Genomic DNA, 16,925 nt, shown 5'->3' with positions numbered 1-16,925 from the left:
ACAAAATTTTATTTAATTTACTAAAAGAAATTTTTTTTTAATAAATTTGCTGGAAAAAAATATGAAATAATTTTATTTTTAATTCTTACAAATGAAATTTTTATAATTAATTTACTAGAAAAAAAAAAATTTTTTTTTAAATTGTACAAAAATATCTTTTTTTAATTTTTACAAGCTAAATATTTAAAAAAAAAAAAATTTGTTTTATTAAATAATGACTTTTGTTAAATTGCACTCTACTTTTTTAACTATTGACGTTTTTAAAGATATAAGCTCATCCCGATGTTACACTCATCAAGAGCTTTAATTTGAGTACCCACATGCATTTTTGATATATTTTTCATGTATACATATATATAATATATGTAAATATATAAGCTCATCCTGATATTACAATCATCAAGAGCTTTAATTTGAGTACCCACATGCATTTTTATATATTTTTCATCTATATATATATATAATTGATGTGGGTATTCAAATGAAAGGTCTCGATGAGTTTAACATCAGGATGAATTTATCTCTTTAAAAATCTCAATAATTAAGAAACTATATTGTATTTTGTCAAATTATGATACTTTTAAAGATATAAGCTCATCCCGATGTTACACTCATCAAGAGCTTTAATTTGAGTACCCACATGCATTTTTGATATATTTTTCATGTATACATATATATAATATATGTAAATATATAAAATATATGAAAAATTGATGTGGGTACTTAAATGAAAGGTCTCAATGAGTATAACATCAAGATGAGCTTATATCTTTAAAAATGTCAATAATTAAGAAATTATATTGTATTTTTTCAAATTATGATATTTTTAAAGATATAAACTTATCCTGATGTTACACTCATCGAGACCTTTCATTTGAGTACCCACTTGCATTTTTGATATATTTTTCATATATACATATATATAATATATATAAATATATAAAATATATGAAAAATTGATGTGGGTACTCAAATTAAAGGTTTCGTTGAGTGTAACGTCGGGATGAGCTTATATCTTTAAAAATGTCAATAATTCACAAGACACAAGGTCATTTCTTTCATTAACAATATTTATTTTTTTTTAGGTGAGTATCAACCAAATGAAAACAAGGAACCAAAAGAAGAAACAAAGAACGAGGAAAAAGATAGCAGGGAAAATTCATTAGTTATCGTTGAAGACGAAGATACCAAAAATCCGGATATTATTTACGACGATGAAGATAGTTCTAAAGATTGGTAAGTTTTTTTTTTAATATTTAATTTAAAAAAAAAAATTTTTTAATATTTAATTTTAAAATGAAATTTTTTATAATTTATTTGTATAAAAAATAGTAATATAATTTTTTAAAGAAATAACTTTAAATTAATAAAATTTTTAGATAAATAAATTATAAAAGAATTCTAAGAATAACCATTTTATTGTTAGAATTTTAGCCTTTTATGGATTTAAGTAAATATTTGTATTTGGTAAAATCAGTTCGTCAAAGATTCATCTGTTTTTATTATACCAGCGTCTGACATTGAGTTTTATTGGAGCTCCGTAAGAGTTAGTACTGGAAAAACCGGAAATCGCGGAAACTAGTCGTTATAGAGTATATAGTTATTTTTAATACTTTGTATGCTTGATTTAACTTGTTAAAAGAGGTCGCTTTTGTAGGAAAGTTTTTTTTAAAAAGTAGATCGCTTTTTTTTTAATAGAAATTCTAGTCTTTTTTTAGAAATTTAAATGGTTATTTTGGGATATAATTTTTTTTTAGAAAATATTTTTATTTTTTAAGGATTTTAAATAAAAATTTTTAAATTAATTTATTTAATTAATAACATTTGAAGATATTGATTTTATTATTAAGAAAAATTATAAGGGGCATTTCATAGTGACTGATGGAACATTTAACTGGAATTCCATCAATTATATATAATTATGTGACTGAAATTTATACTACAGTAAAATTTATCTTATAATATAGAAGAATAACTAATTAACAAGATCCCTTTGTCAACAAACTTCCATTACTTTTTAAGTTTCTCGTAATTATAATTTGACTGAGTGTGACTGGTGGGACTAACAACAAATCCTTCTCTCTTACCAAAGGTATACTTAAAGTCCAATTGTCAGTTCTTGCACTAAACTTTTAAAAAATACTTCCCTCGAAAATAACAAAATTAATCCTACAACACATTGAATATTATGAAGGATTAGACTGATTACCTACGTAGAAACAATTAAAAAAATTTGTTTTTATTGTGACTGGTGGGACAGGCATTTGTCACTGGTGGGACAAGTACTAAATTGTCTACATCAAGTTGTTTATTAAAAAGACTTTTATATTATTTCTACCTTACAAACATTATTGTTTATATATTTAACTATAAATTATTACGATAATTAAAAAAAACTAATTAAAAAAGACAAATAAAGGATTTAGCTTGCTGACAACACGATCTTGATAAACTTAGGTGTTAATTAATAACGAACATAAACAAAATTTGTTCTTAAAACTATAATAATAAATATTAGTTAATAACAAACATTAAATGAATTTGTTGTTAAAACTTTTAAAACAAAATTTGACCTGGATAGAAGTTAGTACGGCTGAAAAATTACTAGGAGAAAAAAATCGATTTTCTTATTGATTAAAAAAAATTTTCTTTACAAATTAGTTAAATATAAACTTTTAATAATAAATTAGGAGTATATTAGAATTAATTAGAGAAATTTTTAAATTTTAGTCAGTTTTCTATTTCGCATGGAATGCCCCAAAATAAATTCTTAATTAATTATTAAAATTAATTCTTAATTAATTATTAAAATTAATTCTTAATTAATTAATTATTAAGAATTACTTCTTAATTAATTAATTATAAAGAATTCATTTTTAATTTATTAATTATTAAGAATCAATTCTTAATTAATTATTAAGAATTAATTCTTAATAATCAATTCTCAATTTATTAATTATTAAGAATCAATTCTTAATTAATTATTAAGAATTAATTCTTAATCAATTACTAAGAATTAATTCTTAATTAATTAATTATTAAGAATTTATTTGCAATGAATTAATTCTTAATAATCAATTCTCAATTTACTAATTATTAAGAATTCATTCTTAATTAATTTAATTATTAAGAATTAATCCTTAATCAATTACTAAGAATTAATTCTTAATTAATTACTAAGAACTAATTCTTAATTAATTACTAAGAATTAAGTTTTATTTAATTACTAAGAATTAATTCTTAATTAATTACTAAGAATTAATTCTTAATTAATTCCTAAAAATCAATTCTTAATTAATTACTAAGAATTAATTATTGATAATTAATTCTTAAGAAATATAAAAATGGTCATAACTCCTAAAATAATGATTTTAGGAAAAAATTATGAGACTGTAGCTTAGAAAATTTCCTACAAAAAACGTTTGTGTTCTATAGGTCTATCTTTAATATTTTAGGAGATATATTAATTAGATAATTAAAAATCATGATTTAGTCATTATAAAAATAATCATACATAAAATATTGAATTTATCAAAAATTCATAAGAAAAAAAATTAAAATTCTTACAAAAAAGTCTCTTAAAATTTTTCCGTATCTCCAAAATTTTAATTACAAAATTTTCAGCCAATTTAAAATATAAAAAATAATTCACAATTACAAAAAAATTTTAATATCAAGATTTTGACAAAATAATTAATTTATTAAACTCGAAAAAATTTCTAGAAATAAAGATAAAATTGAACAAAATTTAAAACTACCAAGAAAAATAATTATTTAAGATAATTAAAAAGAAGGAAGGAATTGTAGCTGAGAACCGGAAAAACATATCATATATATCTATATAAACGAATCTTTTGTCTATATAATTATTTCTTATTCTCATGATTGTAATGTAGACAGTGATGTAGCTGGTACTCGAGTGTACGGCATAACAACCACTGGGTCAATGATCACTGGGATTACAATCACTTTAATTGGTTATTATCTCTTTATCATCCTCAGTTTATATATATTATACAATATAAATAAATTATTACCACCAGTGGACTCGCCAGAGCCTTTTGACATCCAGAATCTGACTAAATAAAAATGTTACCAAAATAAACTCCAAAAATAATATCGAGGAAAGAGGAAAGAGGAAAGCAACAAGACAAGTAGGGGCGGGTATTTATAATTTCGCTTCATAGTCACTCCAGTCTTCGAGCGTCCGTCAGATATGCTCATAATAATAACCGGTAATTGGTAAATAATTCACTTTATCCGAAAAGAGCCCCAAAATCTTGTAGAAAATTTTATTCTACACAAAAAAGTATTTTTTTACTTTTTTTTAGCTCCAAAAATTTACTCAGAATTTAAAAATTTATAAGTGCATGCCTAAAAAAAAAAAACAAATTTTATTATTAAAAAGTGTTTATTTTCAATACAAGTGTCTCGTGAGTACATAGTACACAAAATGTACGCTAATTATGATAACTACATGAACAAATTGGACTATTCTCTGATCTTAGAGTCCTATAACCTTCCGGGGTACCGGTACAGGCAAGTTTTAGTTTAAAAAATAAATAACCTTAATATACTAATATATATAATATTTACACTACAAGGAAAAAATAAATGGGAATTTTTTACGGCTTATAAGATTTTTTTTTGGAGTTAATTGCAGTTCTATTATTTATATTAATGTTTAGTTTCATTAAAAAAAAAAAAAAATTAACTCTAGCCAAGATTCGAACCCAGTTCCTGCGTAATAGTTTAAATTTCGGACAAAAATTAAATTTAATTCTACAATAAAGAATTTCTCATTAATTTATTGACAAAAAATTAATAAATAAATAAATTATTAAAAAAAAAAAAATGGTTAAAAAGGCTTGAAGAATAAAAATTAAAAAATTTAGTTCGGAAAAAATCTGTAAGATGGCGTTGCGCGCCGGATTAGGAACTACGTCACTCTCCCGCGAAAATTCAAATTTAAAAAGATTTTTTTTAATAAATAGCATTAATTTGTTATCGCGAAAGATTTTCATTAGATTCTTATTAACTAATCCTCGTATTGTGTAGAAATTAAGAAATTTAAATATTTATTAATTAAAGCCATTTTATTTTCAATACTATTGATTAAAATCACTCTTATTTTCACATTATAATATAATTATCCATTATCTTAGGACATTGTAAGAAACATTCTTATTGTTCGGCTAGTTTTTTTCTAATCACAGTTTCTTTTATAAAATTAATAATATTAGTTTATTTTAATTAATGCAAAATAATCTCGAATAAATAAAAAGTATGCTTGATTAAGGCTTGAAACAAACAACATGTCCGGGTTCGGTAAACAATTGTTAAATATCTTTAGAAGCCTTATATCTGTCCGCGCTTTTAAATAATTATTATTTTTCCCAAATAATTATTAATTATTCGAACAAATTTTTTTTGTTTCTATTAACTTATTCACCGGACAAATCTAACCTAAATAAAGCCTATTTATTTAAAACACCTTAAACACGGATATACTTCCCCTTCTCTGTAAGATGGCGTTGCGCGCCAGATTAGGAACTACTCTCCCGCGAAAATTCAAATTTAAAAAGCAATTCTCTATTTAAAAAGGTCACCTTGATGTATTTAAACAATTTTTCTTTATTTTTTTAATAACTTAAGTAAAATTCTTTTATTATTTCAAGACTTTATAATTCTCTATTTAAAAAAGTCACCTTGATGTATTTAAATAATTTTTTTCCGCAATAATTCCCATTTTTTTTTCCTTCTAACTTAAATAACCTGCTTAATCTTATGCACCGCTAATTTCGTCTGAATTTCCTGCAAAGTTTTCCCCTTAGTCTCGGGAACAAAGAAGAACGCAAAGAACGCGGACAAAGCAGCCATGCTTGCAAAAGTCCAAAAAGTAACATCAGGCCCAGTGGCCTCAACCATACTCGGAAAGAACTTAGTCACGACAAATACCAGCGCCCAATTGACCATAATACAAAGACTACTAGCAACTCCCTTAGTCTCCGGCGGAAAAAGTTCCGAAATAACCGCAAAAGGTACCGAGCCATACCCGACACTAAACACAACATTAAATAACGCAAGACACGTCAAAGGGAGCCACCCGACTGATTCTAAGTTAACTTTTTCCGCCTGAAGCTTGAAGTAGTACCCAAGCACAGCCAAGCAAATGGTCATAGCAGTGCCTGAGATTACCAACAGAGGCTTTCTGCCGAATTTGTCGATGACTGTGGCTACAACGACCGCCATGATGACTTCTATGATCCCAATGATGATTGTAGCGATGAAGGGATTGATGGTACTGCCAGCGTCCTTGAAGATTTTGACGGTGTAAAAGAGAACTGCGTCGATTCCACACATTTGCTGGAACCACATAAGGCCGACGCAAGTTCCAATGGCCTTCCTTCCGGCTCTGGTGCCAATTAGGTCCCGGATTCCGCCTTTGCTGCTCTCCACGCGGTCCGCTTCTTCTTGAAGCACCGAAATTTCCTTTTTGAATTCGTAATTCTCCCCCCGGAGCGTTCTGAGCGCCCTTTCGGCTGTTGCCAGGCGGCCATTTTGAACTAACCACAGCGGCGACTCCGGGAGGAAGTAGACCAGCAGAAAAGGAACTAATGTCAAGGAACAGGCGATGTTGAAGGCCATATAGGCGGCGTAGGCTCCTACTACGTAGACAAACACCACCCCGGTGGAAAATAGTAGCGGGAAAAACGACCCGAGGGCGCCACGGATCGAAGGCTCGGATATTTCGCCGATATAAACTGGCACGAGGACGCAAGCTGACCCTGCGCCGATTCCGCCAATGAAGCGCGCGATGTAAAGGCTCACTAGGTCCCGCGTGAAGATTATCGTCAGCCAGGAGATAAAGAAGGGCACTGCTGTTATCGTTATCGCGGTCTTGCGTCCTATCTTATCGGCAACCTTACCGGCCGGGACGGCACCGACTATTGCACCCAGCGCCATCAGTGCGCACACCCACGACATCTTGTTCTCCGTCATGTCGATCAGGAAAGAGGTCTCTGAGGTCAAGTAAGGCCCCACGGGTGAGGTCCAGCTTAGCTTCATTCCTGCTTGCATCGACATCAGTCCCGCTGGAAATTAAGAGGAAGTTTTAGTTAGTTTGTTTTGTTGGTAAGCTTATTCGGGTCACGGTGAAAACAAAGAAGGTTACGGTTCTTTGATATTTATAATGTTGATTTTAGTTATCTAGACAATGAGTTTATGACCGATTAACATGCTATTACTTTCTTTTGTTTTCTTTTGTTGGTAGTCAAGGTTGCTGAGGGATATTTAGATTTAAGATTAATATTGATTTTAGGAGAAAATTATTTAGGTACTAAAAAAATGGTCGTAACTCCTAAAATATTGATTTTAGGAAGAATCATAAGGATCCAAAATTGTAGCTTAGAAAATTTTCCACAAAAAATGTTTGTATTATATTGACTTATCTTCAATATTTTAGGATTTAAAGGAAGTTTATTAGTGACTCGTTGATGAAAAAAATTATAATCTAGTCTTTATAAAAAATGGCTATAATTCCTAAAATATTGATTTTAGGAGAAATTTATAAGAGACAAGAATTGTAGCTTAGAAAATTTCCTACCAAAAACGTTTGTGTTATAGGGGTCTATTTTCAATATTTTAGGAGATATAGCTATTTAAGTGGCGAAATAATAGGAAATTAAAAATTACGATCTAGTCGTTTTAAAAATGGCTATAACTCCTAAAATATTGATTTTAGGAAAAAATCATAAGAATACAAAATTATAGCTTATTAAATTTCCTATCAAATACGTTTTTGCATCAGGGGTCTATCTTCAATATTTTAGGAGATATTACTTATATAGTTTCTATATAATAAAAAATTAAAAATTAATTCTTAATAATTTTTTAATATAAAAATGGTCATAACTCCTAAAATAATGAGTTTAGGAAAAAATCATAAGAGTATAAAATTGTAGCTTATTAAATTACCTATAAAAAACGTTTGTGTATTAGGGGTCTATTTTCAATATTTTAGGAAATGTAGTAATTTTATAAAAGAATGAATAATAAAAAAATTATGATCAACTCACTGTAAAAAATAATTATAACTCCTAAAATATCAATTTTAGGAAAAAATCATAAGAGATCAATCTTTTAGCTTATAAAATTTCCTACAAAAAATGTTTGTGTTATATTGACTTATCTTCAATATTTTAGGAGTTATAGGAACTTTATTAGTGACTCGTTGATGAAAAATAAAAAATTATAATCTAATCTTTATAAAAAATGGCTGTAACTCCTAAAATAATGAGTTTAAGAAAGAATTCGAAGCAAACAAATCTAGCTTATTAAATTTCCTAAAAAAAACGTTTTTATATTAGGGGTCTATTTTTAATATTTTAGGAGTTGTAGGATCTTAATTAATAAAAAAAATTTTCCGTTTAAATTTCCGACCCCTTCACCGCTGCACCGACCGAAAAAATAATCACACGTTCTATATATATCCGATAAGATATATTTACTTTGTAATTATCACCAAATCTGGTCAATAAAAAAAGTCTAGGTACATAAATGAATAATTCCACCAATTAGGATTATCAAAACTCACCAATAAGCGTGGAGGTGTACTGAAAAAACTTCTTCCCCTCGGTGATGCTCCTCGCGTTGTGCTTAATTAGCATCGGTTCAACAACATTGTTGTTCCCCATCCCCTTGTCGTCCATCATTTCCATCTCCATGTTAAGCGCGACCCATTAACTCTTAAAATAAAAAAAATCAAAACCAAAAAATGCAAAATCAAAAAAAAAACTTGTCACAACCAAAAACAACCGACACAATTCAAAGTCTTCGACAGAATGTACATCTACCACGCGTATAATGTAATCTTGTCTTATGTTCGTTATCTCTTAAGATTTATATACCAATAATTAACTATTATATCTTTTTATTTATTTAAAATAAATTATATTTACACAAACTATTTTCCATAAATAATTAAAAAATTATTTTCCAATAAACTAATTTTACTTTTAGGATATTTTGATCCTGTCATTATTTTTTATTTTATAAAATATATATATAAATATGTATATATATATATGTATATATCAAGAGGTGAGTGATCTTTTGAGTAGAATTGTCTTGATACAACTGTTATGTTTAATATAAACGACAATAGCCCGCCAGATAATCTTCCTCTCCTTCGTACATTTCATAACGCAACACCGTGATTAGTCCTCCAATCACGGTTAAAAGATTTGTATAGTCACTTAGTGTACTGACAATCTACATACGCCTCCACTTCCTCCTAAATTTCGACATCTGAGGAACTAATTAAAGTTATTTCGTTCAAATTAATGGATCTGTATTGAAAATCTATAAAAATTTATTTATTTATAAAATGTATTTATTACCTTGAAATAATGAATGCCGTGGGTGCAATTCAGTAATGCAAAATGTTAGATTGTTTAATCTTATCTTACTTATCAAAGATTACGACTTTGATGATATTAATTGCTTTTATCACTATTTTATTAGATTATTAATTTATTTGTTGGTATTTTTTCTATTTACAGCCTGGATGGAGACCCCGAGAGGTGGAGCGGCCCCGAGGAGATCCTAGATGAGCCTGTCGACGAACCGGTGAGTTTAGTTTGATTTTTTGCCGATAGATGGCGCGTGCGAAAGAGTTTCTCGCATGTTTGAGGAGCTTAGAAATAAAAAGCTTAGTTTATTTAATGGAGAGACAGTAATTATTATAAAAAGTCTTGAAATAATAGAAGAATTTCATTTGTTATTAAAAAAATTAAGAAAAATTATTTAAATACATCAAGGTGACCTTTTTAAATAGAAAATTATTTTTTAAATTTGAATTTTCGCGGGAGAGTGACGTAGTTCCTAATCCGGCGCGCAACGCCATCTTACAGAGCTTCGAGGAAGTATATCCATGTTTAAGGTGTTGTAATAAATAAACGGCTTTATTTAGGTTAGATTTGTCGGGTAAATAAGTTAATAGAAACAAAACAATTTTGTTCGAAAATAATTAATAATTATTTGGGAAAAATAATAATTATTTAAAAGCGCGGACAGATATAAGGCTACTAAAGATATTTAACAATAGTTTACCGAACCCGGACATGTTGTTTGTTTCAAGCCTTAATCGAGCATACTTTTTATTTATTCGAGATTATTTTGCATTAATTAAAACAAACTAATATTATTAATTTTATAAAAGATTCAGTGATTAGAAAGAAACTAGCCGACCAATAAGAATGTTTCTAACAAAGTCATAAAATGACGAATAATTATATTATAATGTGAAAATAAGAATGATATTAATTAATAGTATTGAAAATAAAATGGCTTTAATTAATAAATATTCAAATTTCTTAATTTCTATGGAATACGAGGATTAGTTAATAAGAATCTAATAAAACTATTTTGCGATAAAAAATTGATGTTATTTATTAAAAAAAAACTTTTTGGATTTGAATTTTCGCGGGGCTGTGACGTAGTTCCTTATCCGGCGCGTAACGCCATCTTACAGATTTTTTCCGAACTAAATTTTCAAAATCTTGCTTTTTTTTAAGCTTTTACCTTATTTTCAATATTTTTCTTTTAAAAAACTCTTTTTTCCACCAATAAATGACATAATAAACCTATCTAATCCCTTAAATTAATAAAAAGAAAACAACGCGAACATAAACAGGAAAAAAAAATGTTTTATTTTTTAATCCGCACTTTTGGGGCTTCTAAATCCGTTTCCCGGCCATGCTAGTCTTCTTTCCCGACAAGATCCGCTCGACTTCGCAGACATTGTCGGCAATTGTTAGAGACTTGAATAAAATAAAATGCAACGTAAAATAATAATAAATAAATAACAAAATAGGGGCGTTTGTATATGCGTCCGCGTACGCACACATGTACTGTGCGTTGCGTGTAATTTGTAATAGGATGCTCTCTTTTCAATTTACTAGCTCTGGGTAGATATAGCGTGGTGCATTATAATTCTCAGTACATCCACATGTTTTGTGTTACTGATATTATATCTGTTTCTTTACACATTATTCGTATACAATACACATATAATGTTGTTACTACACATTTAATCGTTGTGAGCGGGTGTAGTTAGTGCTTTAGTGCCTCTATGACCATCATACTAAGTGGACGCGTTTTTTTATACCATTTTAACTGACATTTATTTATTTATTCATTTATTTATTAATAAAAGTTTGAAATGAAGATCTTGAGCAAGTTATTCGGGAATAAAAGTAATGTTAAGAAGAAAAGTAAATATATTTCTAAGAACAAGTACAAGAAACATAGTAATGGGACTGTTATTCCCAAGGATGAGTTTATGTTTGGTGACAATTGTAGCACGAGTACTAAACGTCACCGACGGAAACGAAGGGTATGATTTTTTTGGATTTATATCGAAATATTGTTCGGTTATTTTTATTGATTTTTATTATTTTTATTGACATTTTTAAAGATATAAGCTCATCTTGATGTTACACTCTTCAAGAGCTTTCATTCGAGTACCCACATGCATTTTTTATATATTTTTCATATATAATATATATAAATATATATAAATATATAAAATATATGAAAAATTGATGTGGGTATTCAAATGAAAGGCCTTGATGAGTGTAACATCGCGATAAGCTTATATCTTTAAAAATGTTAATAATTAAGAAATTATATTGGATTTTATCAAATTATGATATTTTTAAAGATATAAACTCATCCTGATGTTACACTCATCAAGAGCTTTCATTTGAGTACCCACATGCATATTTGATATATTTTTCATATATACATATATATAATATATATAAATATATAAAATATATGAAAAATTGATGTGGGTACTCAAATGAAAGGTCTTGATGAGTATAATGTCGGGATGAGCTTATATCTTCAAAAATGTCAGTAGTTCACAAGATACAAGATCATTTATTAATTATTGACATTTTTAAGATATAAGCTCATCCTGATGATACACTCATCAAGACCCTTTATTTAAGTATTCACATGCATTTTTGATATATTTTTCATATACATATATATATGATATATATAAATATATAAAATATATGAAAAATTGATGTGGGTACTCAAATGAAAGGTCTTGATGAGTATAATGTCGGGATGAGCTTATATCTTCAAAAATGTCAGTAGTTCACAAGATACAAGATCATTTATTAATTATTGACATTTTTTAAGATATAAGCTCATCCTGATGATACACTCACCAAGTCCTTTTATTTAAGTATTCACATGCACTTTTGATATATTTATCATATATACATATATATGATATATATAAATACATAAAATATATGAAAAATTGATGTGGGTACTCAAATGAAAGGTCTTGATGAGTATAATGTCGGGATGAGATTATATCTTTAAAAATGTCAATAGTTGACAAGGTACACCGTCATTTCTTAATTATGTATCTAGAGATATTTTCAAATGCAGCCTGAATACTTATTGGGCATTTCATAGTGACTGATGGGACATTTGACTGGAATCTCATCAATTGTATATAATTATGTTTATGTGACTGAAACTTATACTACAGTAAAATTTATTTTATAATATAGAAGAATAACTAATTAACAAGATCCCTTTGTCAACAAACCTCCATTACTTTTTAAGTTTCTCGTAAATATCATTTGACTGAGTGTGACTGGTGGGACTAACAACAAATCCTTCTCTCTTACCAAAGGTATACTTAAAATCCAATTGTCAGTTCGAGCACTAAACTTTTAAAAAATACTTCCCTCGAAAATAACAAAATTAATCCTACAACACATTGAATATTATGAAGAATTAGACTGATTACCTACGTAGAAACAATTAAAAAAATTTGTTTTTATTGCGACTGGTGGGACAGGCATTTGTCACTGGTGGGACAAGTACTAAATTGTCTACATCAAGTTGATTATTAAAAAGACTTTTATATTATTTCTACCTTACAAACATTATTGTTTATATATTTAACTAATAATTATTTAGGATAATTAAAAAAAAACTAATTAAAAAAGACAAATAAAGGATTTAGCTTGCTGACAACACGATCTTGATAAACTTAGGTGTTAATTAATAACGAACATAAACAAAATTTGTTCTTAAAACTATAATAATAAATATGTTAGTTAATAACAAACATTAAATGAATTTGTTGTTAAAACTATTAAAACAACATTTGACCGGGATACAAGTTAGTACCGCTGAAAAATTACTAGGAGAGAAAAATCGATTTTCTTATTGATTAAAAAAATTTCCTTTACAAATTAGTTGAATATAAACTTTTAATAATAAATTAGGGGTAAATTAGAATTAATTAGAGAAATTTTTTAATTTTAGTCATTTTTTCATTTCGCATGAATTGCCTCAATAATTAATTAATCATTAAGAATGCCCTAATAACTATTTCATAATAATTAATTCTTAATTAATTATTAAGAATTAATTCTTAATTAATTATTAAGAATTAATTCTTAATTATTAAGAATTAATTCTTAATTAATTATTAAGAATTAATTCTTAATTAATTAATTGTTACGAATGCCCCAATAATTAATTCGTAATAATTAATTCTTAAGAATTAATTCTTACTTAATTATTAAGAATTAATCCTTAATCAATTATTAAGAATTAATTTTTACTTAATTAATTACTAAGAATTAATTTTTAATGAAAATTACTAAGAATTAATTCTTAATTAATTACTAAGAATTAATTCTTAATCAATTATTAAAAATTAATTCTTGAGAATTAATTTTAATTAATTAATTACTAAGAATTAATTCTTTATTAATTATTAATCAATTATTAAAATTAATTCTTAAGAATTAATTCTTAATTAATTAATTACTAAGAATTAATTCTTGAGAATTAATTCTTAATTAATCAATTATTAAGAATGCCCCAATAATTAATTCTAAATATTTTTAATATTTTAGGAGATATAACAACATTAAACTAGACTAACTTTTCTCAGAATTTAAATTATAAAATAATTAGCTAAAAAAAAGTCTCCAATTTTCGAGCAACGAAAATAATTTTAATTATCAATATCAATAAATAAAGTGATTCATCAAACGCCTCTTTGATAAGAATACGCCCATACATCGTGGTGTTAAAGAAAACTACAATGAGTTTGAAAAAAAATGTAAAAGGGTAATTAAAATAAGACCTTGAGTAAATCTAAAGTACATGACCTTTAAACTAAGGAGTAGTTCTTTGAATTAATCAGTTTATGAGAAGGAAAAACCCCTGAGGATTTCCGGCGAGAAAAGGAAATAACTTCGCTTGTTTTTTTTTATATTTTAATTGTAATATTCTCTGAGAATTATTAAGAATTTTTTTTATTTTAATTTTGGAAAAAATTTCTGAGTCCAAAATTTTTTTTTTATTAAAAAAAAAAATAAAGATAATTTAGTGTTTTTTTTTTTATATATAAAAGAAATTCCTTTGCAATTAAAAAATTCATTTCCAATTACGCAAACAGAAACAAAACCAATCGTACAATAATAATGATAGTACATAGCAATAAAATTACTAGCAATTACCTGAGATAAAAACTATGCCATGCTAATAAAATATTTCCGTCCCCGGTCATTGAAACCGAGTGAATGTACTCCCTCGGTTAAAGAAAATGTATTTGACTAAATATTTTACAATAAATTTGTTTGTATAATTTAATAGTTTTTTGGAGAAAATTATTTAGTTACTGAAAAAATGGTTGCAACTCCTAAAATATTGATTTTAGGATAAAATCATATATCCAAAATTGTAGCTTTGGAAATTTCCTACAAAAAATGTTTGTGTTATATTGACTTATCTTCAATATTTTAGAAGTTAAAGGAACTTTATTAGTGACTCGATGAAGAAAATTATAATCTAGTCTTTATAAAAAATGACTATAATTCCTAAAATATTGATTTTAGGAAAAAATCATAAGGACTCAAAATTATAGCTTATTAAATTTCCTATCAAATACGTTTATGTATAAGGGGTCTATCTTTAATATTTTAGGAGATATAGCCATTTAAATAGTAACGAAATAATAGGAAATGAAAAATTATAGTATAGTCACTCTAAAAATGGCTATAACTCCTAAAATATTGATTTTAGGAGAAATTTATAAGAGACAAGAATTGTAGCTTAGAAAATTTCCTATCAACAACATTCGTGTTATAGGGGTCTATTTTTAATATTTTAGGAGATATAGCTATTTAAATGGCGAAATAATAGGAAATTAAAAATTACGATCTAGTCGTTTTAAAAATGGCTATAACTCCTAAAATATTGATTTTAGGAAAAAATCATAAGAATACAAAATTATAGTTTATTTAATTTCCTATCAAATACGTTTTTGTATCAGGGGTCTATTTTCAATATTTTAGGAGATATCACTTATATAGTTTCTATATAATAAAAAATCAAAAATTAATTCTCAATAATTTTTTAATATAAAAATGGTCATAACTCCTAAAATAATGAGTTTAGGAAAAAATCATAGGAATACAAAATTGTAGCTTATTAAATTTCCTAAAAAAAACGTCTGTATATTAGGGGTCTATTTTCAATATTTTAGGAAATATTGTCCAGTTTTTAGATAAGTATAAAATTAGTCCCAAATTAGTTCCTCCGATATAATTCCCTTGCACTCTTTTAAATTAAATAATAATCTATTATATTTTCGAAAACTGCTTAACATTTCCCATAATTCTATTCCCAAGGTGTGTCAGGTAAAAAACACGCCCTCTGTGCTCATACTCGCCAAGCATCCAGCGAGTATAGTGTCTACGTAGAGTTTAAGTATACTAAACCCGCAACGGACACTATAAGTCACTATAAGCTCAAGTAAACTCGTTCCTACGCTCAGTAACTTGCTCTTAATTTTTTTAAAAATTATAGTGATTCCCCTCCACCTAAAAAAATTCCTAATTAAAAATAATAAGCATAAATAATTAAAAAAAAAATATATTTTAAGTATTTTTAAAAAATAAATTAATAAATAAAGAGTAAAAGTTTTTGGAGGGGGAATTGGAATGTGCAACAGGTAGAGAAGGCTGAAAATATTTTTTCAGTCGTGTCTCAGTACACCTATAGAACATACGGTTTATTTTTTAAATAATAATAATAATAATAAATGGGGTAATTTTTTTAGTTTATTTTTTTTAAATGTTTTTATTATGATTTTTCGTTATGGAAAGAAGTGATAATAATACTAGTGGCAGCGGCGCTAATAATAATAATATTAATAATAATAATAATATTGTTAATAATAGTAATATTAGTAATAATAATAATACTAGCAATAATAGTATTAATAATAGCAGTATTAGCAATAATAACAACAACAATCCTGGAAACGGCCTTCAACCGCATAACGAGGTAATTAATAAATTAAGAGTGGGGGTAAATGTCACGCGTCAGTGGATAAGATTTTTATTTAGTTTTTTAATTGTGAGAAAATTAAATTTTATTTTGGGATGGGAAAATTAAATAATAAATAGTAATATTGAAGATAGACCCCCGATATAAAAACGTTTTTTGCAGGAAATTTAATAAGCTACAATTTAGTATTCTTATGATTTTTTCCTAAACTCATTATTTTAGGAGTTATGACCATTTTTATATTAAAAAATTATTAAGAATTAATTTTTTATTTTTTATTAAATAGGAACTATAAAAGTAATATCTCCTAAAATATTGAAGATAGACCCCTAATACACAAACGTTTTTTTTAGGAAATTTAATAAGCTACAATTCTGTTTTCAATAATTTTTTCCTAAAATCAATATTTTAGGAATTATAGCATTTTTTAAAACGACTAGATCGTAATTTTTAATTTCCTATTATTTCGCCACTTAAATAGCTATATCTCCTAAAATATTGAAAATAGACCCCTATAA

The 16,925-nt window shown here is 26.7% G+C and overlaps 2 protein-coding genes across 6 annotated transcripts in view; one reads left to right on the top strand and one right to left on the bottom strand.

Moving 5' to 3' along the window:
- LOC123263647 (tight junction protein ZO-1) overlaps window positions 1–16,925 on the top strand; it is a 31,237-nt gene that overhangs the window by 1,354 nt on the left and 12,958 nt on the right. For 2 of the 5 annotated variants that reach the window (XM_044726538.1, XM_044726542.1), the window contains exons 2-3: window positions 1,086–1,236; window positions 9,564–9,630. In XM_044726538.1, coding sequence (XP_044582473.1) covers window positions 1,086–1,236; window positions 9,564–9,630 — 218 coding nt within the window. Of the gene's footprint in view, window positions 1–1,085; window positions 1,237–4,438; window positions 4,540–9,563; window positions 9,631–10,792; window positions 11,399–15,832; window positions 16,405–16,925 lie in introns of those variants that run through there. The other 3 variants (XM_044726541.1, XM_044726540.1, XM_044726539.1) reach the window with 3 other exon arrangements.
- Window positions 5,725–8,976, bottom strand: LOC123263657 (facilitated trehalose transporter Tret1-2 homolog). Its single transcript, XM_044726569.1, has 2 exons — window positions 8,597–8,976; window positions 5,725–7,094 (listed from the first exon to the last, which is right to left on the bottom strand). Exons 1-2 carry the CDS (start codon window positions 8,724–8,726, stop codon window positions 5,767–5,769), a joined length of 1,458 nt encoding a protein of 485 aa, XP_044582504.1. The 5' UTR covers window positions 8,727–8,976; the 3' UTR covers window positions 5,725–5,766.

This window comes from Cotesia glomerata, linkage group LG4, assembly GCF_020080835.1.
Source record: "Cotesia glomerata isolate CgM1 linkage group LG4, MPM_Cglom_v2.3, whole genome shotgun sequence".
Taxonomy (NCBI): Eukaryota; Metazoa; Arthropoda; class Insecta; order Hymenoptera; family Braconidae; genus Cotesia; species Cotesia glomerata.
Note: the sequence above shows the minus strand (reverse complement) of the source record. Positions and strands in the feature narration are given on the sequence as shown.